The sequence below is a fragment of the Equus przewalskii genome, chromosome 11, assembly GCF_037783145.1.
Source record: "Equus przewalskii isolate Varuska chromosome 11, EquPr2, whole genome shotgun sequence".
NCBI classification, from domain to species: Eukaryota; Metazoa; Chordata; class Mammalia; order Perissodactyla; family Equidae; genus Equus; species Equus przewalskii.
Window position 1 is genome coordinate 23,382,027 of NC_091841.1, and position 23,883 is coordinate 23,405,909.

Sequence of the window (23,883 nt, forward strand, 5' to 3'; positions counted from 1 at the left end):
GCCCACAGTGCTTGTTAACAACGCAGCATCCTCCGGGTGGCAGAATGAGACTCTGGAGAAAGATCCTGAGACGCTGTGCGTTTAACGAACATTCCAGGCCATTCTTACGGCCTCTGAAGACCAAGAGCCACTGCTGCCTCGAGGTTTCACTTAATACAAGAGGAGCACGTCCCGGACCCCCATCACTTCCAGCGGCTTAGGAGGGCTCTGCCTCTGGATTGTCGCATTAAAATGTATGGAACCAGCTGCTGAGATAGTAAGCAGCTCCCTTGGGGACCTGGCTACATGCTCCCGGTTCACACGGGCCGGCTGGGAGCTAGCCGCAGAAACACCAGAGCTGCTGCGTCATCCCGCGCCGGGCCCGGCCCGCACACAGCAGCCCCCTGCCCCCATTCTCCTCCCTCGGCTCGGAAGCTGCCTACTCGCTGGGTCTCTCCAGCCAATCACAGCCCGAATAACCTATGACGTCACCAGCAGCCAATCCGAGCCCCTCATCTGTACATGCAGAATTCGCTCGCTCTTACCCAGCTGATCGAATTCTAAAGCAACGCCATCTTTTTCCGGTTGGGATACTAAGGCCTGGAGAGGAGCAGAGGCCCACCCAGGGTCACTACACCCAAGTGGCAGAGCCAGGACCTCTAGACTGGGGTCCAGTGGGGTCCACTACCCACAGTGCTGCCAGAGCCCCATAGGCCCTGAGCAGATACCCCCGGTCTGGGTAGCTCCCGACACAGGAGATGAGGTCCAGGGCCGCGGCCCCGCCTCCAAGAGCTCTCCCTGCAAGACCACAGAAACAGGTCTCCTAATGTCTGGATTTCAGGGCCCAGAGAAAAATGGCAGGATTGGCAGGGCCCATGATGGAGGGGGTTGCCCCAAATTCCAGCCCTGGTCTCAGCCCCACGCCCTCCCAGGAAGGAATTACAGGGGCCCTGTGCTGGCTGCTGCTTAAGGGCAGATTAAGAGGAGGGGCCAAGACAAGGGTTCCTTTGTGGAGGCCCTGGCTTAGGGGGTCAAGTGACCGCTTAACACAGACGTGGGCATCGCCAACCCCTAAGTGTGGGCAGGGGCCCTGGCCACAGGACCCCAGAGAGTCCCATCAGTCCAGTAGCCAGACCTTTTGTGGGATCGCCTGACAATCCTGGAGCTCCACTTGTGAGTAGGGGTTGCCGCAGGCGGGCTGGGCTGGGGCTTTGAGGGCCTTTGGGGTGGATGACTGTCCCTGCATACGTGCTTGGGATGTATACACACAGGCAGCATGAGTGCAGGTGTGTGGGCAACTCTGCATCTGTGCAAAGGCCCTGAGGTGGGAATGAGCTTGGTGTGCACCGGGCGCCCAGAGACAGCCACTGTGGCTGCATCAGAGCAAGTAGGGGGAGGGTGGGTGTCAATCACTGTTTCAGTAAATTTTTATTGAGCACCTCCTATGAGAACACAATAGAAGCTTCCATTTTAAGGAGGGAATAGGCAGTAAACAAGCAGGCAGCCTGCAAAATGTGATTTCAAATATAACATGATAAATGCTACGTAGAAAAATCTAGCAAGGTGAGGAGGCAGAGAGTGCCAGTGGCAATGGGATGCTATTTCCAGGTAGGTGGTGGGGGATATCCTTTCTGAGCTGACCTGAAGTGGGAATGAGCCATACAATTAGATCAGGGAGAGCATCTCCCTGGGAAAGAGGATCAGCAGGTGGAAAGGTCCTGGGGCCACCATTCAGAAAGTATTATTTGACCATCTCCACCAGCCAGGCTCTGTTCTGGGCACTGGGCACAGGGTGGTGGACAAGACTGAGCAGGCTCCTTACCAATTCCTGCTCCAGGTTGGTTGAGGGAGCTTGGGGAGTGGATGAACAAGATGAGTTTAGAACACTGCCTGCCTCAGAGGACTGAGCCCAGTGTGTGGACATTGCTGCTGTCATTGCCGTTGTCACACAATTTAAGGGCACAGAACTATTTGTGTCTTCCCTGCCAAGGCTATGAGCAGCCTCTGGGTTCCCTTCCCTGGCTTCCCACCTCCCACAGGCAGTCAGTGCTGGAATGGCCTTAGAGGCCACCTCATCCCCTGCCCTGCCATCACCCCCTCCCCCCGCCCCAGTGTCCAGACGGGAGAGCTGAGGCCCAGAGCAGGGACTAGCTCTGACCAAGGCCCCTGCTCCCTCCCGGTCCCCCATCAGTGTCCCTCTCTGCCTGTCCCCCAGGACCCAAGCCCACGTGCTGCAGCCTGGTGCCTGGCCATGACCGTCACCTACTCAAGCCAAGTGGCTAACGCCCGCTTGGGCTCCTTCTCCCGCCTACTGCTGTGCTGGCGGGGCAGCATCTATAAGCTGCTGTATGGCGAGTTCCTCATCTTCCTGCTCAGCTATTACACCATTCGCTTCATTTATAGGTACAGGCGGATGGGCTTGGGCCGGGGCCCGGGAGGGGTGCAGCTGGGGATTGGAACTCCTAGGGGGCCTCTGGGCCATTCAGAGCCGTCTAAGGCTGAGCTGAGCTCCTGGCCAAGCCCGGGGGTCCGGTGGGGAGAGAGAAGGAGACAGACTGGGAGGGCATCTCAGACACCCTTTCCTCCAACCCCGGGAGGGGCCCTGGAACCCAGACCTTCCCTGCTCCCACTCAGCCAGCCTGTTTTCCTGAATCCCACACAAGCTCACAGGCCTAGACTGTATTTTTTTCCCCAATAAAAATGTTTATTTAAACAATAAAATATAAGACATATAATCACAGAATATAAGATAGCATTTTATTTATTTTTTATTTTTTGAGGAAGATTAGCCCTGAGCTAACAATTGCTGCCAATCCTCCTCTTTTTACTGAGGAAGACTGGCACTGAGCTCATATCCATGCCCATCTTCCTCTGCTTTATATGTGGGACACCTACCACAGCATGGCTTGCCAAGTGGTGCTGTTTGCACCCGGATTGGAACCAGTGAACCCCGGGCCACCAAAGCGGAACGTGCGCACTTAACCACTGTGCCACCGGGCCAGCCCTAAGATAGCATTTTAAATGGAAAAAGCATTAATGACAGCAACAGATTGAAAAATATCAAATACATAAAATTCTTGAGTTCATAATAATAATACTAATCACAGAATACATTGGTTTCCTTTGGCTGTTCCTAGGGCACCAATATACTTTTTTTAAAAAAAAAATTACTTATTTTTTCGAGCAGTTTTAGGTTCATTGCAAAATTGAGCAGAAGGTACAGAGAGTTCCCATATACTCTGCCACCTCCAACACACACACACACAGAGCCTCCCCCGCTATCAACATCCTGAAGCAGATGGTACATTTATTATAATAGATGAACCCACATGGACACACCATTATCACCCAAAGTCCGCAATTTACATTAGGGTTCACCCTTGGTGGTGTACGTTCTCTGGGTTTGGGCATATGTACAATGATATGTACCCATCACTATAATATCACACAGAGTATGTTCAGTGCCCTAAAAACCCTCTGTGCTCTGCCTCCTCAGCACTCCCTCCCATACATCTTTGAAAGACCAAACACCCTTTGTTTCCATCAGTTTTTAAGCAGCCGTCCTTTGGATTCTTTAAAAGGGTCAGCGGTGCCTAAAACTGACCCTTCAGCAGGATTTTCCTTCCTATACCTCACAGAAAACCTCCCAGGAGGCCTCCTCCAGCCATGGGGCACAGGCTCCATTGGGGTTTGGTGTGCCAGAGAAAAAGTGGGACCAGGCTCAAGCCAGAGGAGGGGCGCTGGGCCAGCGAAAGGGACAGGGAGGATGTGGGGCAGCACAGAGACAGCCACACTCCTACCCTGGGCCTGGCTGGACCCAGGACCCGTCTCAGCCATCTCCTCCCAGACATCTCTCCACACACCCTACCCCGCTCAGGATGGCCCTCACAGACGACCAGCAGGTGATGTTCGAGAAGCTGACTCTGTATTGTGACAGCTACATCCAGCTCATCCCCATTTCCTTCGTGCTGGGTGAGGTCCCCCTTGCGGGTGTCGGGGTGCGGCGGCTGCTCCAGACGGGCAGGCCACGGGGAGCTGGGATGGGTTGGGGGGAAGGCAGGCCAGTGGCACGTCAGTGCCTCTCGTAGTTCAGGGAAATGAGACTCCAGCCAGAGCGACTGAAGTTAGACATTAGGAAGGACTCCTGCAGTGAGCACTCAAGATCTCACTTTCTGAGGGCAGCGCTAACATTCTGGTCCTTGGAGCCTCTGCGCAGGAGGGAGGGGTCCTGGTGGATTTCTGGGATGGGCAGGGGGGCCCGGGAGAGAGAACTCGGCGCTCTTGAGCCTTCATGCGGGGCTCTGGTGGTCTCCCCCTCCCGAGCGCCCTGCAGGAGGGTTGGGGCTGGGCCCGCTCCCGTTAGAAAGATGGAGAAACCGAGGCGTGGCCCTCGCTCGGCTCTGGCCGCAGCCTGGGCCCTCGCCCCGCGCCCCCCGCCCCTCCTGCCCAGGCTTCTACGTGACGCTGGTCGTGACCCGCTGGTGGAACCAGTACGAGAACCTGCCGTGGCCCGACCGCCTCATGAACCTGGTGTCGGGCTTCGTGGAGGGCAAGGACGAGCAGGGCCGGCTGCTGCGGCGCACGCTCATGCGCTACGCCAACCTGGGCAACGTGCTCATCCTGCGCAGCGTCAGCGCCGCCGTCTACAAGCGCTTTCCCAGCTCGCAGCACCTGGTGAAAGCAGGTGGGCGGGCCCAGCGGCCCGGGGCGGGGCCGTGGGCGGAGCCGGACACCGACAAGGGCGGGGCCGGAGCTGGAGATGGGTGGAGCCAGCGGCCCCTGGACTGAGGGTTGGGTGGGAGCGGGTGCGGGAGCGGGAGCGGGGCGGGGTCGAGACCTGGTTGGGGGTCGAGCTGGGGGGGCAGAGTCAGGTGCCTGAAGGTAGGGTGAGGCCCGGAACTGGCCCTCGGAGGGTAGGGGTTTGAGATATCGCTAAGGACCCTTTAGGGATGAGGGTGGAGCCGGGCGCAGGGACGGTGGTGGGGCCTAGGGAACTGGTGAGGAGCTAGGGTCTACCTCCTTCTGCTTTTCCCCCTCCTGTTTTCCGATTTCCAGTCTGTACATCTGTAGCCTCCCTCTCTGGCTTTCCCTGACCTGGTCCTGGTTAACAAGACAGACCCCTCTCACGTGCTCAGCACATAGTAGGCACTCTAATTATTTGCTGAAAGAAAGAGGATGGCAAAGGAGCCCCGAGTTTCCTCTGGGCACAGTAGGGATTTGGGCCTGAATCCTGGGCCGTGGCAGGGCCTGGCCTGGCCGCCCCGACAGCCACTCCTTCTGCAGGTTTCCGCATCCACTGCCTTCTTCTCTCTACCCCGCAGGCTTTATGACCCCCGCGGAGCACAAGCACTTAGAAAAATTCAGCTTGCCACACAACACGTTCTGGGTGCCCTGGGTGTGGTTTTCCAACCTGTCAGTGAAGGCCTGGATTGGAGGTCGAATCCGGGACCCTATCCTGCTCCAGAGCTTGCTGAAAGTGAGCCCACTACACAGATGGGGCTGTTGCCGAGTGGGGCGGGTTGTGCCCCAGGTGGAGCAAGATTTCCTACAAAAAGAAGGCTTGAGCTCCTGAGGGTCTTCTTAGAGCCTGCTTTGGGATTATAGGATCTTTTCCAACAAGATTCCACAGCCTGAGGTGGCCCTTCCCCGCATTCCCTTCCCATCCCCTCTCTAAAGAGAGCCTCTGAGATCCTGGTTCCTTTTTGATAGATCAAGAGGCTGAGGCACAGAGAGGTTAGCTGAGCAGCCCATGACCACAGAGCCAGGGCTGAACCATGAGCGCCAGATCCTGGCACCTGGGGAAGAGCTGGGGGGTGAGCCTGGGAGAAGCAGGTGGTGGCCAGAACCTCAACCTTCCCTCCCTCCCCCCAGGAGATGAACACCTTGCGTACTCAGTGTGGACACCTGTATGCCTACGACTGGATTAGTATCCCGCTGGTGTACACGCAGGTGAGGACTAGGCCAGTGAAGCAGTCCCTTTGGGAAACAGGCTAGGAGGACCCAGGAAGCAGCCTGTGATGGGAAGGGCTCACTTAGAGGCCAAGGAAGAGGTCCACCCTGGGAGACAGGCCTGGACACTGCAGGTTCTTTCTACTGCCAAGTTCGAAGGGTCCAGGCTCCTGTCTGGTCCAGCAGTGGAGGCAGTGTGATTATCCCCATTTGAAAGACGAGACCACAGAGGCTCAAGGTCACCCGAGTGTGCAAGCTGGAGCCTGTCCTCCCGGCCTAGGGAGCTTCCTGACCCCAGGTTCCCACCTAGCCCGTTTCTGCCGCCGCCTCCGTTCCCTCCCAGGTGGTGACCGTGGCGGTGTACAGCTTCTTCCTGGCTTGCCTGATTGGGCGGCAGTTTCTGAACCCAGCCAAGGCCTACCCCGGCCACGAGCTGGACCTCGTGGTACCCGTCTTTACGTTCCTGCAGTTCTTCTTCTACGCTGGCTGGCTGAAGGTGAGCATCTCTGGGACAAGGCTGTGGGCGTGGCCAGGGGAGGCGTGGCCAGCCAGGAGAGGCGGGTCTCAAAGGAGGAAAGCAGGGCGCTGGGCGCCCCCATCGCACCTCTTGGATCTGCTCCTCCCTCCTCTTTTCACATATGAAGAAACCGAGACGCAGAGGAGTGGGACCTGCTGGGGGCTTGTGTCTGACTGCAGTCTTTCACCCAAGACCCCAACTTAGCAGGCATCGGACAGACGGAGGGACAGCTCGGTCCGTCTAGACAATGTTCTCCAAATGTTCCTCCAGAACGAGGGGAGTGCATGGAGTAAGAGCGGCAGGGGCAGGCCCTGCTGGTGAGGCAGCTTCTCACCGTCCCCAGCGATTGGGCTCTGGTCCCAAATTTGTCCCGTTTGCTTAGTAAAACGAAAGCCCTGAGGTTAATTATCTACCCCCAGCGCCAGCTCTTTAGAAGACAGCGTAGCACCACTTCTTACTCAAGCTGGCTGTTGGGGGTCTCATCTGCACCCCAGGGGCTTAGCCAAGTCTTCCTTCCCACCACACCCACTACTCTTCCTAACAGGGGTTCTGAATAACACACTTTTCTCTCCACCTCTTCATGTTTCCATCTCTTTCCCACCCACTCTCCCTCTCTTCCTTTATCTTTTGGTAGTCGTGGTGGTGGGTGTCCCTCTCTCCTGTCCATGTCACACACACACACACACACACACAGATCCATTCCCTCCCTCCTCCCCCCAGTTATCTTTGCTTTCTACCAAGGAGACCAGATCACAACATTTTGCTGCCTGGAATTCTCCAGCGGTGCCCAGTGGCTGGCAGGGTGTCCCCTCACCCCTAGCGCAGTACGGCTCATCGCCTCTGCGGGGCTCTGTCAGGGCGTTTCAGAGGTTAGTGCCCACGGCTCTGCCTGCCTGGGCCACCTTTTATTCAGCACAGCCTCAGGGTATGCCTCTGTTGCATTAGGAAATCATGAATAAGTGAATATCTGGAGACGTGAATGAGTAAATGAGCGAATGAATAGAATTAGGCAGCTCCAGGTGAGATACAGTGAGGGGAGCTGAAGGTGGTGACTCCACAGGCTTGGGTGGCCGGAGCCCTGGCACAGTGACTTTGGAGACAGGGGTCAAGCAGAAAGGGTGTCATGGAGGAGGGGGGTGGAAATGACAGGAGCTGAGATTTAAGGGGTGGGAAGCGAGGCTGCAAGGAGGTCTAGCTGAGGATTTCCAGACCTCGCCTACCCCCAAGGTGGCAGAGCAACTCATCAACCCATTTGGAGAGGATGATGATGACTTTGAGACCAACTGGATTGTCGACAGGAGCTTGCAGGTATGGAGGGAGGGATGGGGCCTGTCCCAAGGACCCTCCCCAAATTGGACCCAGGGAGGGGGACCCCACAGTTCTATAGGGTGGCCTCACGGTGAATTGCCCCCCACCCCCACCAACCATTCACTCACAGGATTCTCACCCCAACTTATGAGGCTGCAGGTAGGCGTCAGTCTCTCCATTTCACAAGTAGGGAAACGGAGGCCCAGAGAGAGGGAAGTGACCTCTCCAAGTCATCTGGCAAGTTCAGGGTCCTGCCTGGGCTGACCTTTCTGTTGGACTTCTCCCTCCGTCCCTGGTGACTAGGTGTCCCTGTTGGCTGTGGACGAGATGCACCAGGACCTGCCCCCGATGGAGCGGGACATGTACTGGAACGAGCCAGAACCCCATCCCCCCTACACGGCCGCTTCTGCCCAGTCTCGTCGACCCTCCTTTTTTGGCTCCACCTTCAACATGAGGTGGGCAGTGGCAGGAACCACTCAGTGGGTAGCAATCCCCTTGTACAAGGGCCTGCCTGAGAACTTAGGAGGGCACTGGTTAATACATGTTGGGTGCCTACTGAGCGCCGGGCACTATACTCTTGATATCTATTAGCCATTTTTTTCCTCCCAGTAACCTTGGTTTATCTTCCATTTACAGATGATTAAATCCAGGTTCAGAGAGATTAAGTAAACTGCCTAGCCCAAGGTCACATAGCTAGTAAGCAACACACGTGGCCCAGGTGTGTCTGGTTCCACCTCCACACCCTTACCCCTTACCTCGACCTGCTTAAGGACTCCTGAAGGTGGAAGGGCTCGAGGGCCCTCCAGTCTAAGACCCTCATGTCCAGAGTTGGAAACTGAGGCACAGAGAGAGAAGGGACTTATTCAAGGGCAGTCAGTGATCAGTGACGCTGGTGGGATGTCAGGGCCTGATTCCCGATTCTGGTCCAGACTAGGTTTTCTGATAAGCCAGGGTGTTTGGATGGGGAGTGGAAGTGAAGTTCCCTGGGATGCGGGAGGGGCAGCAAGCATGTCCCAGCAGGAGGCTGCTCATCACTGCTGCTTTCTGGGTAGACTTTTTGCTACAGAGTAAAGGCCTCACGTCACCCACAGCAGCCAAACTTTCCTCCCCATGGGTCCCGTCTCCCTGCTTCGGTCAGAATCCCTTTTGAGCTGAAGGGCTGCCTCAGGGAGCCCTCTCTCCCCGGGAGGACAGAGAGGACCCTGGAGACTGATCCATGTCAGGGTGCACACCATCAAGCTTTTCTTCCATAGTATTCAGCTCTCTCTTCTTGCCCTTTTAAGAACCAAATATCCTATTAAGCTGAAATTAGAATTAGTTAGAGTTCCCTAGTCGGTGTGAGGACGGTTTGGAAAAGTGATCAAATGAAGAATGGAGGCTTGCTTAGGTGAGAAACATTTCTGGAGGTTGCCTTTGAGTTCTACGTAGTCTGTACTCCAGCAGCTGAAGGTTGGGGCAGGGAAGGGTGAGTGACGGAGAGCAGTAACGCACAGACCTTGCCTCCAGGGAACACACAATTTAGTAAGGGAGCTCAAACCCAAGGCCCAAACTCTGAATACACAATATAACGTACTGGATGCGTGGGAAAGGGGCAGAACGTGGAAGAGAGATCACCTTTGGCCCCCCCCCCCCCAGAAGGCAGCCTCCAGCTGGGCCTGGGCCTTGAAGCATGGGGAGAATTTGGACACTGGCAAGGACAGGCCACTCCTGTGGGTAGGTGGGCTTTCTCTTGCAGAGGAAAGGCTGTGGGTTCCCAGGAAGCCAGGCTTCTCTCCCTGTGGAGGCTGCTCCCTAGTTGGAACCACAAATCCCTGGCTTGCCCAGAGTCACTCCTGGGCCTCATCTCACCCTCCATACCTGGGGACCAGTAGTTGAGATTACCTGGAGTAAGGGGTGTTAAAGGGAAGATGTGCGGGATGAAGAGGAAGCCCTTAAATGCCAGGTTGGGAGTTTGGATGTTAACCTGGGCAAGAGGGAGCCACAGAACAGTGAGGAGAGCTGGGGCAGGAGGGACTAATCGGGAGGTACAGGATGGATCAGGAGAGAGGAGAGTCTGGGCCCTGTGAGCAAAACTGTGTGCCCTTGGCCTTGGGCCAGAGGGAGGGAGAGGAGCGGGGGGAAGGGAGAAATAAGGTCAGGCTGCTGTCCCCGCCACTCAACGCTTAGTCTCCTGCTTCTTTCCAGTCTGCATAAGGAAGAGATGGAGTTCCAGCCAAATGAGGAGGAGGAGGAAGAGGGCGCTCACCCTGGCATCCTTGGCCGCTTCCTAGGGCTCCAGTCCCATGACCACCATCCCCCCAGGACCAACTCAAAGACCAAACTACTGTGGCCCAAGAAAGAAGTCCTTCTCCATGAGGGCCAGCTCAAGAACCTCGGGGGGGCCAGACAGAACTCTAGGGACCAGGAAGACAGCAAGGCCTGGAAGATTAGGGGGGAGGACGCCTTCAAGTCCGCTGCACTGTATGGGAGGTCGGGCTACCACAGCGCCCCCCAGACACCGCTCAGCCACACGCCTATGATCTTCCCACCCGGACAGTCAGCGCCCTCCAGTCTTTGCAGAGTCTCAGGCATAGACGGCAGTGTCAAAGATCAAAGCCTACAGCTTGTGATGCCTGGGACCAAGAGGAGTTTTGAAGTGCTCCCAGAGAGTCCTGGGGCCTCAATGGAGCACCCAGAATTGTGTCATTTGAAGAGGAAAACTGTCGAATTTAATCTGACGGATATGTCAGAGGCCCCCGAATGTCATCTCAGAGAACCACATTTGGAACAGTCGACAAGCAACATACACACCATACTCAGAGATCATGGCGATCCCTATTGGGCATTGGAAAACAGGTCTGTCCTCTACCCAAACCCAGGGCACGGCCTCCCCTCCCTTGTTAACCCTCACCAGCCTCCCTTGCTCTGAGCCTACTCTTCTTGCATCATTTCCTACGGTTCCATCACTGCCAGAGCATGTGTGCCCAGCACTGGCTTGGGGCACATACCTGGCCACCTCAGCAGGGGCCTTGGGGACGTGTTGGGGACTTTTGCTCATTAAACCCGACAGCCTGACATCACCAAGACTTCCCTGGAACCCAGGTGAAGGAAGATGAGGGGGCACTGACAGGAGTGATGCTGGAGAAAGGGCTACTAGCACAGGTTTGGGTGGGCAGATGTTATCATTGGACCCAGCTCACTCTGAGCAGGGGTGGCAGACACAGAACTGTGGGGCAGAACTGGGGGCTCTAGGCTGTAGCCCCAGATCTCAACTCTCTGCCCAGGCTTAGCTGGGAGATGGCCTATGAGCACTCCCCCACAAGCACCCACAGGGGTCCTGAAGCACTCCTGGAAAGGGTGGCACCCCCCCCGCCCCGGGAACTGGCAGATGGGGAGGCTCCAGGTCCCTTGGGGGTAACTTACTACCTTGGGGACCTCACGAAAAGGCTTCTGAACCTAAATGTGCTTTATGCTTCCTTGAGGTCAGTCCAAAGCTGTCACAAAACTGCCCGATGTTTCCCTTTATTTGATTTCCTGGATACTCACCCAGTTAGACCCACCCTACCCCACCCCCACTCATGATGTAGGGGGGAAGTGTAACTTCCCATTTCTAGATTCGCAGTTGCTTCTGTGGTCAGAATACACAGCTCTGTGATTGAAAACTTAAAAGGGCCATAATCTTGTCTTGCTTGTAGGGCTAGACCAACTTTTACCGATCACCTTGTTTAGGAAAGGACATTAATGTAGTTGTTAGCAAGGACACAGGTGGCTGCAGCCTCCTGAAGCTACCCTTGGGTCTTAAGATTTAAGATGTCTCCACCCTTGCCCTTCTACTGCAGCTGTTAGTATTGAAATAAGGTTTTTCCATACTCATGTTGTGAACTTTCTCAAATTCTCACCAGGGATGAAGCACATTCCTAAGCCTGCTTCCCACGGGAGATGGATGCTTCACCGGCCTGGTCCTACCTGCGTGTACACCAGCGGGACACTGATCCAGTCATAGCCACATAGCTGTCCACACTGAAGAATATATTCCCATGACAGCCTGAATTAAATGGGTTAGCTTAATGGACAAGAAAAATCAGTAGTTTCAGGACTACTTCAGCCTTTAAATGCCTTTTGTACCTAACATAGCTAGAACAAGCTACTGGAAATATTAATTCAAAGCATCGAATTCAGAATCAGGAGTCCTCAAGCCCTCTCTGAATTCAGCACACCCAAGCCTTGGTATCTTTCCGAAACTAAGGAGTTTAATAAATACAAATCCTCCTAGGTGTCTCATTTTGATTAGTGTGATGATCACAGATCTAGCAAAGATGGCTTAGACACGTTTCTAGCCCATGCCAAGAACTCAAAGACAACAGCTGGGTACCAAATTACTTTATTTGAAGGAATGGTACAAATCCAAGAACTTAAGTAGATGTTTTGGTACAACTTATAGAAAAGGTAAAGGTAACCCCAACATGCATGCACTGCCTCGGTGGATCAGGGAAGTCACCCGGTGGCTGAGGGAAGCTGGCCTGAGACTTAGCTCTCGTCACACTCTCCCAGGGTGTGCTTGTCAAAGAGATACTCTGCCATGCCAGATTCGGGGGCCCCCATCCTGCGCAGGTTGGTTACGTGGTCACCCAATTCTTTGATGGCTTTCACCTGCTCATTCAGGTAATGAGTCTCGAGGAAGTCACACAACTAGAGAACAGAATGGGGAAGCAAGTTAATGGGGAAGCTTTCTCAGCCCAAGGCTGGGAAACCATCTCCTCCAGTTACTCCCAAGTTGCCAATACTCACGTGGGGGTCATTTTTGTCAGTGGCCAGTTTGTGCAGTTCCAATAGTGACTCATTCACATTTTTTTCCAAGTGTAATGCACACTCCATTGCCTTCAGCCCATTCTCCCAGTCATCCTGGTCTGGTTTCTGAACGAGAGATGGTTAGGTCAATGCATCTGCAGTCTCTACCTATTAAATCATGACAAGTCAGCAAGCACCTACCACGTAACCACTGTGCTTCAGCCAAAGGAACCACCACATTTCCCTGGGTGACAATTCCCAATGTAACCTCCTTGCCTGTTACTGTGTGCCTACTGTAGCTTAGACAGCAGGCCTAAAAAAGCACAAAAGACGGAAGCCAAATATATCCTCATTGCTTAAGGGCAACTGTCAGTCTCTGGGTGATCTCTGACACCCGAGGACTGCTAGAGAGATGATGAAGCATGATGTCCCTAGGATCTTTTGCTCACCTTGATGTCCTGAAGGAAGATCCGGCCGCCTCGTTGGTTCTGCAGCTTCATCAGTTTCTCAGCATGTTCCCTCTCCTCATGAGATTGGTGAAGAAAATATTTGGCAAAGTTCTTCAAAGCCACATCATCGCGATCAAAATAGAAAGACTGAAAGGGGAACACGAATGTGTTCTGTTAGGGCTGTCCCAAGGAAGGCAGTCTGCTGGCCTAGCCCTCCTTTCTCAAAGCCCGGGGGGGGGTGGGGGGGGGGTCTGTGCCTAAGGAGATCGGGGGCAGCCTGGGGTCCTGGACTGAACACCACAGTAACTAGTTTCCACTCTGAAGTACAAAAATGAAACTTGGTCCTTGGAATTCAAAGTTTGCTCTAAGGAACCTTTAGGATATCACAATTGCCTCCAGCATGCAATGTCTTAAGGATCTGCATTAGCGCAAAGTAAACCTCTGACAGCCCGTGTCAAATGTGATTGAAGAGAAGGTGTTGAAATATTCACCCTGCACTGTTAGTGCCGCCTCCTTGATCAATCCGTGTTCAAACACGAGCTTGCCAGCTCACGGCAGATGCATGGCTTTCTAAAATTAACCCACTAGGCAAGGCGACAGCTGTGGGCAATGCTAACGTACGGAAACATATTGCCAGTAGAAAGCAAAAATGATTCCGTTTCAGACACTTGCTGTGTTTTCAGGTGTTCCTGAAATGGAAAGGCAGTTCCCAGAAATCCAGGCCTGTTTTCAAATCCATCCGGAACACGTCTATTCCTGGATAATCTGCACAATCATAAGGCAGTTCTAACTAAAACTCCCACCTAATCGCCTAAAACTAGGATTTTGGGAAAACGAAAATTCCACTGCGTACTGCATGGAAAAATTCCTTGCCCGCTAACTGCTGGGGGACTTTATCCAAGAACTAAGGGTTCGGATAGAGGGCCAGGACTCTCAGACACAAAAAGGATGAAGAAATAAGCACCCAGGCCCACAGACGCGGGACTGACACAACTCTGCCGACAGAAGAGGAGATGTGTAGATAGGCTGCAATTCCAGCGGGACTTCGAGATAAGCAGAGGGGTGGGGGCAGCTGCTCGGGAGTGGCCGCCCACGGCAGATAAGCCGCCTAGCGCTAGCCCCCAAGGTTGCTGCTCGACGCCATTACCCAGCAGGCTCCGCCATTCCCGGGCGATGGAAGCTGGCCCTCTTATCCCCAACTACCCAAGCAAACCGAGAGCCTCAGGGACACGTGATCGGACGCAGAGGAAGGGATGGACACACCAAAGTCCACCTTGCCAACTGCAGGATGACAGAGGGGGCAACCCCGGGATCTCCAGAAGGCCGCTCTCTTTACATATAGAGGGGTGCGCAGAGGCGGCCCTCTGCCCCATCCGCACCCCCCCCCCCCCAGGGGACGATCGGAAAGCACGGAATGCCCAGAATTTCTGCGCAAGGTAAGTCCCGGGGACCTCGGCCGGCCTCCATCTTCCCGAAGCGAGCGCGGAGGCGGGAGAGCCAGTCCGGAGGCCACGCCCCCGCCCGCCCCCGCCGCCCGGAGGCCACGCCCCCGCCCGCCCCGCCGCCCGGTGGCCACGCCCCCGCCCGCCCCGCCCGCCGGAGGCCGCGCTCGCCCTCACCATGGACAGGTACACATAGGAGGCGTGGAGCTCCAGGTTGATCTGACGGTTGATGGCGGCCTCCGAGTCCTGGTGGTAGTTCTGGCGCACCTGCGAGGGGAACGCGGTCGTCATGGCGGACGGCTGAGGAGAGGAGAGGGCGGCGGCGGCGGGGCGGCGCTGGAGCGGCGGCGGGAGCCTTGCGGCGGGCCGAGGGCGCTGTGAGGAGGTGAAGGAGGGCTGACTCTGGGTGGCCGGCCGGGGCGGGGAGCGAGCGCCGGGTTCCGTTCAAGCACTGTTGAAGCAGGAAACCTCGGCAACTCCGACGAAGACTGTGGCGCAGGCCGCCGCCCGCCGGGCTTTTATAGCGGGAGCCGGCGTCAGGCCCGCCCCGGCCAATCACGCCGCCCGCCCGCGCGCCAGGCCCCGCCCCTTCCGGGGGCGCGCGGCCCCGCCCCGCCGGGCGCTGGGGGAGGGGCGGGCGGGGCGGTCTTGGGGCTGCGGAGCGGTCCCCGAGCAGGGGGCCCGGGGAAGGATCTGTGAGCTGTGGCCCGTTGGGTGGGGCTGGAGGGAAGGGCTGGGGAGGGGCGGGAGGCCCAGCTCGGAGCCCTGACCCTAGGGGCGTCCTGGGTCGTGGAACCGACGGGAAACCGCCTCTGGGCACGGGGGGCGCAAACGGGCACCCCGAGACTCTTGGCCAAGGGCACGTTCAAAATCAGAGCAGTCACCACACCCCCAGGTGACTGCCTCGTGATGCAGATGGGGAACTGGGAAGGTGGAGACGTGGGTCCTACGAGGCCGAGTGGGTCGGGGTTCACTTTCTCTTCCTCCAAGTCTACGAGGAGCAAGTGGGGGCGGGGTGGAGCCCACTGCCCTCGATCGGCCCCCGCCCTCCCGACCCCGGGCCCCCGGGCCGCCTTTTGCAGAAAGCAAAGATGGCTCCGTGTGCAGTTTATACAACAAAGGCTGGGCGGGCCTTGTTTCCCTAGAGACTCGGGAGGCTCGGAGGCCGCCTGCCCCGAGGGGGTCCTGGGGGTGAGCCGCGGGATCCTGAGAAAATCGCCGGTGGCGCTTAAAACTCAGACAGAGATGGGCGTTAGAGAAGAAAGGAGAAGCCCCTTGGATCTGGAGATCAAGATGTCAGTGAGGCCATTTTGAAACAGCCTCTTTTATTCGCCCCAGTCACAGGAGCCTCCAGCCGAGGAGCCCCTCCGGGGAGCCACCCCCCAGGGCTGCCCTTGGACCGAAGCCGCTGGGGCTGAACACGCGTTCGGGCGCCAGGGACCCTGAAGGGGCAGGGCCACTGCGTGTGGCTCGCAGCTGTGTCCCAGGCACGGAGGGTGTGAATTCGTGGGTGGCAGAACTGGAGCCAGGCCCGAGCACCTGCCGTCCAGTCTGCTGGCTTCGAGGTCCCCTGTCCTTAGCCAGGTCCATCAACATGTGGGTGGGGGACCTACCCAAGGCCCTTTTCAAAATGTTCACAAACGTGCCCCCTGGAAGCTGGACTTCCAAACCTTCAAGGAAGAAGGAGCTTTGCTACAATATTAAAACAAGTGGCTGATGGAATTATGGCGATTTCTCTTTCTTGGGTCTTTACGGGATTCATTTCAAAATGAACATAGGATACTTTCAGGACATTAATTTTTTTTTTTTAATTTAAAAAATTTAATGGGCTAGAGCTATCATAAAGGAAGCAGAAGGATGCCGGGAGAGTCCAGACAAGGGGGGGCCTTACCCAGTCTGGGATAGGAGGTCAGGGAAGCCCTCCATATGAAAGGGACACTTAAGTTTGGCAAAGTTAAAAGGAAGGTGAGTGGAGGAAGGAGATGGGAGAGGGAATTCCAAGCCTGGAGAACAGCATTTGCAAAGGTGTGGAAAAGCACAGCCTGTCCAAAGTACCTTAAGAAAGTGTGTTGGCCCAGAACATAGAGTCCACGTTGGAAAATGCCAGAAGGGTTGTATAGGGCAAGGTCAGGAAGGTTGTGTGCCGTAAAAGGGGATTAAATTTTATCCTGGATGATATGGAGACACGAAGGGATTTCTAGCCAGGGAGATACCACGTTAGTTTTATTTTTCGAAACCTTATGCTGAATCAACAGAAAAACTATTAAGGATAAGAGTACAGCAAAGTCGCAAAGCTTTTCTATATAACAGCCACTTCCAGTTAGAAAATGTAATGAAAGAAAAGAAATTTCTTTTGGTTTACATTGGCAGCAAAAGTTTGCGGCACCGAGGAATAAAGCTAACAAGAAATGTATGAAGAAAACTCTAAATGTTTACTGCGGGACAGAAAAGAAAACTTGTATAAGTGAAGAGGTACCATGTTTCTGGGTAGCCAACTTTAGTTTTGTAAAGATGTTAATTCTTCCCAAATAAACCTATACGTTCAATGGAATTTCTGTAAAATGCAGTGGTCTTTTGGAACTTGGCGTAATGATTCTAAAGTCCATTTGGAAGAGTGTATAGAATATCTGGTAAGTATTTGGGGGAAAAAGGTTACGAGGGTACATTTGCCCTCTCTGATATTAAAAAAAAAAAGTGCTATAAAATACCATAAGCGGTTGGTACTGGCACAGGAATTAATGGTTGGAACAATGTAACTAAACAGTCCTACCCACCTATGTATGGGAATTTGGTAGGCGCTAAAGTGATATTTGAAATTAGGAGAGAAAAAATGGGTTCAGCAGATGCTGCTGAAACAGTTGATAGTCATGTGGAAGACAGTGATTCACTCTGTATTTTCAAAATACTTTCCAGATAGAGGCTTAAAGATCTTAAAAAAAAAAACCTATGAAGTTACTAGAAGAATATATAGAAGATTATCATTTAGAATTTTGGAGTAGGAAGTGTTTTTCTGAGGCTGTTGAAAGCCATAAAAGGAGAGTTGGCAGATTTGACTACAGTTGGCCCTCTAGGTCCGCGTCTGCTGACGCAACCAACTGCGGATCAAAAAGCCTACGATGGCTGTGTCTGTCCTGAACGTGGACAGACTTTTTTCCTTGTCATTATTCCCTAAACGTTACAATATAACAACTATTTACGTAGCATTCACATTGGATTAGGTATTATAAGTGATCTAGAGATGGTTTAAAGGATACGGGAGGATGTTTGTAGGTTACATGCAAATACCACTGTATATAAGGGACTTGAGCATCTGTAGATTTTGGTGTCCGCAAGGGTCCTGGCTATGAGAGATGACTGTCCTTAAAGATGAAAAGCTGGGAGTCTGAGGGGTTTGGTGACTTGGAGGGTGGGAGCTAGAGGGGGACCCCGGCCTCCACAGAGAGGATGGGGGGGGAAGAAGGATCATCTGTAGAACCCCCAAAGAAAAAAGCCACAGTCTTCAGAAAATAAAGAATCTGCCAAAGAGGAGAAAGTCAATGACACTCCAGTTCCTGAAAGAGCTCCAAAACTTCACAAGATGGCAGAAAAGAATCTGACTAGAGTGCCTTAGTTATCAGCTACATGTGATCACCGGACGGAGATGAATTTAGACCAGAAGTGGCCTATTTACAAGCGGGAATGACGAGGAAAATAGAGAATCCAAAATTTCTGAGACTTGGAGTGTTGAAGTTAGAACTCTGTCTTTTTCAACCAGTAAAAAATAAAGTCGGGAAATACTTTGAGTAACAAAGGCTGATTAAGACGAATCCTCAGGACAATGACCAGATCAAGGGCATGGCTGTTGCATAGTTGGTTAAAATGTGTGAATGGATAAGGCAGTTCCTAGTAAGCCCTTTCAGTTGGACAAAGCTCTCAGGGAAAAGAACAAAGGGCGTGGTCCCACACGAGCTTGATAAGCTCAAAACACATATAGTTCAGGCTTTGAGAGAGGCATATCTAGAAAAAAAATTGTGGGTAGCGTTGTTGGAATATGGAACTGACTGGAATCAAGTAGGTAAAAAGCCAACAAAATTGTCCTTTTCTTGGCAAAAATGAGTGATTTAATTTTTTAAAATTAAGGTATGATTGACGTACAATAAAACGCACAGACTATTAGGTGTTTAATGAGTTCTGACACTGGAATACAGCTGAAATAAGATACAGAACATTTCCTTTATGCTAGAAAGTTCCTTTGTATCCCATTCTGGTAGATTTTCCCCATACCCCTCAAGACGACCACTCTTCTGATATTTTTCAACGTTGAGTAATTAACTTCGCGTGTTCTAGAATTTCATATAAATAAAATCATACAACAAAACCCCAGAAAAGCTGTAAGACAAAAGATGCTATGAACAAAGTTAAAATATGAATGACAAGCTGAGTTGATACTTGTAGCTCGTTAAGAAGTGAAGATTAGTAACCATCCTATATGACATATATTTGTACGTATAATTATATGTTATCCAGACATAAATCACTTTTTGATAGTCTTCCCTGCTACTGTATACTGTAAGCTCCTGGAGGGCAGGCCTTGTTTCTATCTTCTTCCTCCTGCACTTCCGGCATTTTGCAGGATGCTTGTTACTTGGTGCTCTGTATTTGTTGAGCGAAGAGATGGATGCATGACTGAAGGTGGAGGGTGAATTAGTCGGGCAAGATGACCAGGTACCAATTGGGAGGCAAGTAGTTCTCAGAAAGCAGATTTGAGAGAGAAAGAGAAGACAGAACAGACAGGATGAGGGGGCTGGTTGAAGAACGTCGGAGGTGGAGGTGGGGGGTGGGAGGTGGGCAAAGGAGCCCCCCAGCTTTCTGGCCTGGGTGGCTGGGTTGCTGCTGCCGCTCCCTGAGAATGGGAGCACAGGAGGAAACACAGTCTGTCGGGGAGGCGGTTGGGGAAGGCCAGCTTGCTTTTGCACTTGGACTTTGCCTCCGGGACATGCAGGAGGATAGAGCCAGCAGGAAGTTGGACCCACCTGAAGAAGCTTGGTCTGTTGCAGAAAGTAGGTTTCATGAATCAATATTGACTCCGAGCTTGGGTAAGCACACAGGCAGCTGCAGTGACCAACCTGGCAAATCTGAGGGACAGCTTGGGCCGTAGAAGGTGTCTGGGGAAGACTGGCTGGGAAGAATGAAAGAGAAGTCTTGTGCTTGGGGGTGTGTGTGTGTGTTTGCTTGGGTCCGTTCCCCACCTGGGAAGCCTGGGTGTCAGAACTGCCATCTCCAAGCCTCTAGATTCTTCCGAAGCTATTGCCTGATCTTTGGACCTTTGTTGACCATGATTCGGGCCCCCCTGCCCTCCAGCTCCTCCTCGTGACTTTGAGGAGGCAGGGAGTTTGGCTGGCCTCCCAGGACAGCCACCTCAGCAGGCGGCGGGAGGAGCTGCAGGGAAGAGAAGAGCCAGGCGGGATGTTTCTGACTGGCTCATCCTGGAGCCGGAGGGGCCAGAGGTGGGGTTGGCGGGAGAGCTGCTGCCCCACCGTGACTCAGCATTCTGCTGGTCTGGAGGGGTTGGGCTGGGGCTCCAAAAGTGCTGTGTCACCCAGGGGAGGGGAAGGCTGGAAGGCTTGGAGGGCTGTGGTTTCACTATAGGGTGAGGAAGGAAGAGTGCTCCGCGTTTCCTAATGTGGCTGGCGGCCCAGGCTGGACCAGGAACAAAGGGGTATATGTCACCCAGCCAGGCCAGACTGTGCTTTTGTTAGAAAATGGGGTGCCGCTCTTCCCCCTCTCTTCCTCAGTGCTTTCCCACCTCTTAGTGAATTCTCAACAGATGTCAGGTCTCTCTTTCTCTCCTGGGGATTGTAACGGTAGGGTTACAATTTAGGATTCCACAGCTGGGAAATCACAGACACTCGGAATGTTAAGGCTGGGAAAGGACCTTAGAATTTCCAAATCACCGTGTTTTACAGATAAAGAGGTGAGAGGCCCATAGAAGGCAGGACTTCCCTAAGGCCATAAGTCACAAACTGAAGATGGGGGTCGGCCCCGTGGCCTAGTGGTTAAGTTCAGCGTGCTCCACTTCAGCGGCCTGAGGTTTGGCTCCGGGCGCGGACCTACACCATTCGGTGGCAGCCATGTTGTGGCAGTAGCCTACATACAAAATAGAAGAAGACTGGCGCAGATGTTAGATTGGCGAATCTTCCTCAAGGAAAAAAACAAAACAAAAAACCTGAAAATGTAGGACAGGGCACATGGGAGTATATGCTGTGGTTGTTAAAAACGATAAATTCATTGCTAGAATGTGTATATGAAATGATGTTATCTGAAAAAAAGCAGAGCCCCAAATTGTTCACGCAAAGCTCATTACAGTGCAGAAAAATCCCAGGGCTGGAAATGAGATGAGGATTGGGAGAGAATGGGTCTGGTGATGTTTTAACTGAACAGTTGATGTTTTGAAAGTCTGGGGTTCCCCCAGAAGTTCAATAAAGCAAAGTGTGCAGGAAATTAGAGTTCAGAAATTTAGGAACTGGAAAAACCAATGCTGGATTGGATTCGGGTATTTCTGGATGGAGCAACCATGATTCAGAGAGCTCATCTTGAAGGCGTTTCTTGAAAACCCACGCGGCAATGTGGACTCAAAGTCTGGGGACTCAGGATCCCTCTTTTCCAGGATGTTAAGGTCAAAAGCCAGGACCTTGGATGTTAGAGGATAAGAGAATGGGAATCTCACTGCTTTCAGGCAACTCAGACCTTACTGCTGTGAAGGATGACACGAGTGGAGCCATATTCAAATAGAACCAGCGGCCATTCGGAGGAATTGCGTTGCACATCTTGCATTCATTATCTTCCAAACTGGACCATATTCCAAGAAGTCAGTAAGGACAAGAATGCCCTGTCTAGGGGCTGGCCCAGTGGCACAGCGGTTAAGTTCGCACGTTAACGCTTCTCGGCAGCCTGGGATTTACCAGTTCGGATCCCGGGTGCGGACATGGCACCGCTTGACAAAAAGCCATGCTGTGGTAGGCGTCCCATATATAAAGCAGAGGAAGATGGGCATGGATGTTAGCTCAGGGCCAATCTTCCTCAGCAAAAAAAAAAGAGGAGGATTGGCAATAGTTAGCTCCGGGCTAATCTTCCTCAAAAAAAAAAAAGAATGTTCTGGCCATAAGGACTGATGGACCTGAACTTTGCTGGTGACCAAATTGCTAACCAACTAATGAAGTACAAGTCTAGCTTTTTGCCTGATGATGGAACCTCAGGCCAATCTGTGAAGCGCAAACCTAGCTTGACCTCACCCAGCACGAATGAACTCTTCTTTAATACAACTCACCTTATCCTCCCTTTGCCCCATAAAAACCCTAAGCCCTTCTCCTGTAATCGGGACACTATTTAGGTTTCCACCTGAATCTGTGCTCCCCAGATTGCAATTCTTTGATCCCAAATAAATGCTTTGCCTCTTAAACTGGTTCCTGTTTTGCAGGTTGGCCCTGCCTCTGAGGGAGTTCCTGCCGGGAGAGCCTGCACACCACACCTCTGCCAGAGTCCTCGTCCCAGGGGCCCGGGCTGTTGTTTGCTTGTCAGCCTTCCCACTGGACTTTGAGCTCTATCTTGTGCTGTGTCGCTGGATCCCAGCACGGCCTGGGGGCCATTCCAGTCCTAGCAGTTCGCAGGCCTGGAGCTCTCCTCTGGGGTCATCGTGCCCAGTGGGACATCTGGTCTCTCCCTTCAGACTGTAGGCCCCTGGAGGCCCAGCATCTTGCCTTTGATGGTCTCCTGCTGTGTCCTTCCAAATGACCCGCTGGTTATCTGCCCACATTCTAGATGCTTTGAAGAGGCCACCTGGCCTTACTGAACTTTGATTCCTGTATTTATTTACAGTATCTGGAGCCAGCCCTCCCCCAGGCTACCCGGGGTGCCCCCTCACTTTCCATGCCCTCATCGCCGCAGCTCGTGCTGCACCCCATGACCTGGTACCCAGCCACGTGGCATGCCCACATCACCCACTCCCACCTCAGCCATGCCGACCTTGGCCAAATCTGGAGAGGCCGGGCTCAGCAAAGGTGGCGCGTGGGGAGCAACAGCCAGCAGCTCTCGCTGTGGCAGGGGCCGGCAGCCAGGGGCTGGGGGTGCCTCCTCGTGGAAATGGAGACTGTGTCTGCCTAGGCCTTCCTGGGTGTGGACCCTCAGTTTGCCTACACCTGGGGGAGGCTTGTAAGCACGGTCCCTTGTCTGCTGTTGGCTGCTGAGAAGTTGAGGGAGAAGCTTGATCTTCAGGCTGGGGAAGGGGATCCCAGCCTCTCTTGTAGGGCATGGGGAGGTGGAGGACAAGACGAGAAAGCCCGTTAGGAATCTGAGAGGTCGGCAGCCCGGGAGGTGGGAATGAAGGGCAGCCTAGGGCTGACCAAGCTGGAAGGCAGCAGAATGAGGCAGCTGGAGTGAGCAGCCAAGGGACCTTCTTGTCCCCAGTGAAGGTCATAAGGACGCAGTGCGGGTGAGCAAGTTTGTCTGGCTCGGCCAGAGTCCTCCGAGATCCACACCTGCTTCCCATCATTCACTCCCCTCCTGGATACTAGTTCCAGATTTGCCTCTGGGGAACCACCTCCTCCCCTATGTGCTATGATTAGAATGGCCTGCATCCCCAGATTCAGGGGTAACCCATGTTTTCTGTCACTTGCAACAAAGTTTTCATCCAACTTATCTTTTAAATCATCTAAATGGCAACTAATTCCTTCATGAGTCACAGAATTTTGAAGCCAAGAAGATGCCTTTGAGACTATCTAATCTAATACTCTCATTCAGTCACTCAGCTAACATTTTAAAATGCCAGCTTTGTGCCAGGCTCTGAGCCCGATGAAGAGACTGAGGCCCAGAGTGGGGAGGGGACTGACTCAGGGTTAGGCAGAAAGTGGCCCAGCCCAGGTCCAGACCCTCGGCCTTCTGACCCCCAAGCCAGCGCCCTTTCTTTATGTTCCTTCGCTTCATGGGATTAAATTCCAATGACACCATTTACCTGTGGTTATGTGAGCATGAATAAGTATAATGGGGAGCAGGGGGTGATATATGCTAAGCAGTTGTCATTAGATTCCTAGGCAAGGCAGAGCGGGTGTAGGTCGCAGAGAAAGGGAGAGAGGAGGAGAAAGGAGAGGTAAGAAAAAAGTGTCAATGATAAAAACAGCATTTGTGAAAAATTTAGCACACACGCATACAACTTGCCTTGCATATGTAGAGAAGGACTGGAAGGGATGATTAAACAATTAAGTTATTCCTTCGACACTGGGCCGGGCCGGAGATTCCGTGATGAGTAGGACTCTGTGTCTGCCCTCAGGCTCTCCCAGCCACGTCTGATACGCATTCCCTGAGAATGTCTTTAATAACCACCGTGCCTGCCTTACCCACTTGCTGCAGAGGCTGCACTGGGTGCAGACGTCACCCCCTCAGTGGGGCCGCGGGGCCAGCAAGCAGCAATCAGCAACTGTGAGTGGGGCCTGATGATGCT

General features: G+C 53.4%; 2 protein-coding genes and 2 long non-coding RNA genes across 10 annotated transcripts; 3 read left to right on the plus strand and 1 right to left on the minus strand.

The window, feature by feature from the left end:
• Positions 1–503: 503 nt before the first annotated feature.
• Positions 504–12,004, plus strand: BEST1 (bestrophin 1). 7 transcript variants are annotated; one of them, XM_008543629.2, is made up of 11 exons: positions 504–1,152; positions 2,195–2,382; positions 3,857–3,951; positions 4,430–4,663; positions 5,301–5,455; positions 5,851–5,928; positions 6,272–6,424; positions 7,673–7,753; positions 8,057–8,208; positions 9,938–10,588; positions 11,635–12,004. In XM_008543629.2, exons 2-11 carry the CDS (start codon positions 2,231–2,233, stop codon positions 11,651–11,653), a joined length of 1,770 nt encoding a protein of 589 aa, XP_008541851.1. In that variant the 5' UTR covers positions 504–1,152; positions 2,195–2,230; the 3' UTR covers positions 11,654–12,004. The 7 variants fall into 7 exon arrangements, with proteins under 7 accessions (XP_008541851.1, XP_070421439.1, XP_070421440.1 ...); XM_070565339.1 differs by having other exon boundaries at positions 536–1,152; positions 4,390–4,663; XM_008543628.2 differs by having other exon boundaries at positions 537–797.
• A 93-nt stretch (positions 12,005–12,097) lies between these two features.
• On the minus strand, positions 12,098–14,973 carry FTH1 (ferritin heavy chain 1). Its single transcript, XM_070565341.1, has 4 exons — positions 14,589–14,973; positions 12,970–13,116; positions 12,521–12,646; positions 12,098–12,421 (listed from the first exon to the last, which is right to left on the minus strand). Exons 1-4 carry the CDS (start codon positions 14,700–14,702, stop codon positions 12,260–12,262), a joined length of 549 nt encoding a protein of 182 aa, XP_070421442.1. The 5' UTR covers positions 14,703–14,973; the 3' UTR covers positions 12,098–12,259.
• Positions 14,226–23,394, plus strand: LOC139074489 (uncharacterized). Its single transcript, XR_011524129.1, has 2 exons — positions 14,226–14,405; positions 21,868–23,394. It is a non-coding gene; the product is annotated as an uncharacterized lncRNA (long non-coding RNA).
• LOC139074488 (uncharacterized) lies at positions 15,101–16,133 on the plus strand. Its single transcript, XR_011524128.1, has 2 exons — positions 15,101–15,306; positions 15,750–16,133. It is a non-coding gene; the product is annotated as an uncharacterized lncRNA (long non-coding RNA).
• Positions 23,395–23,883: the final 489 nt, after the last annotated feature.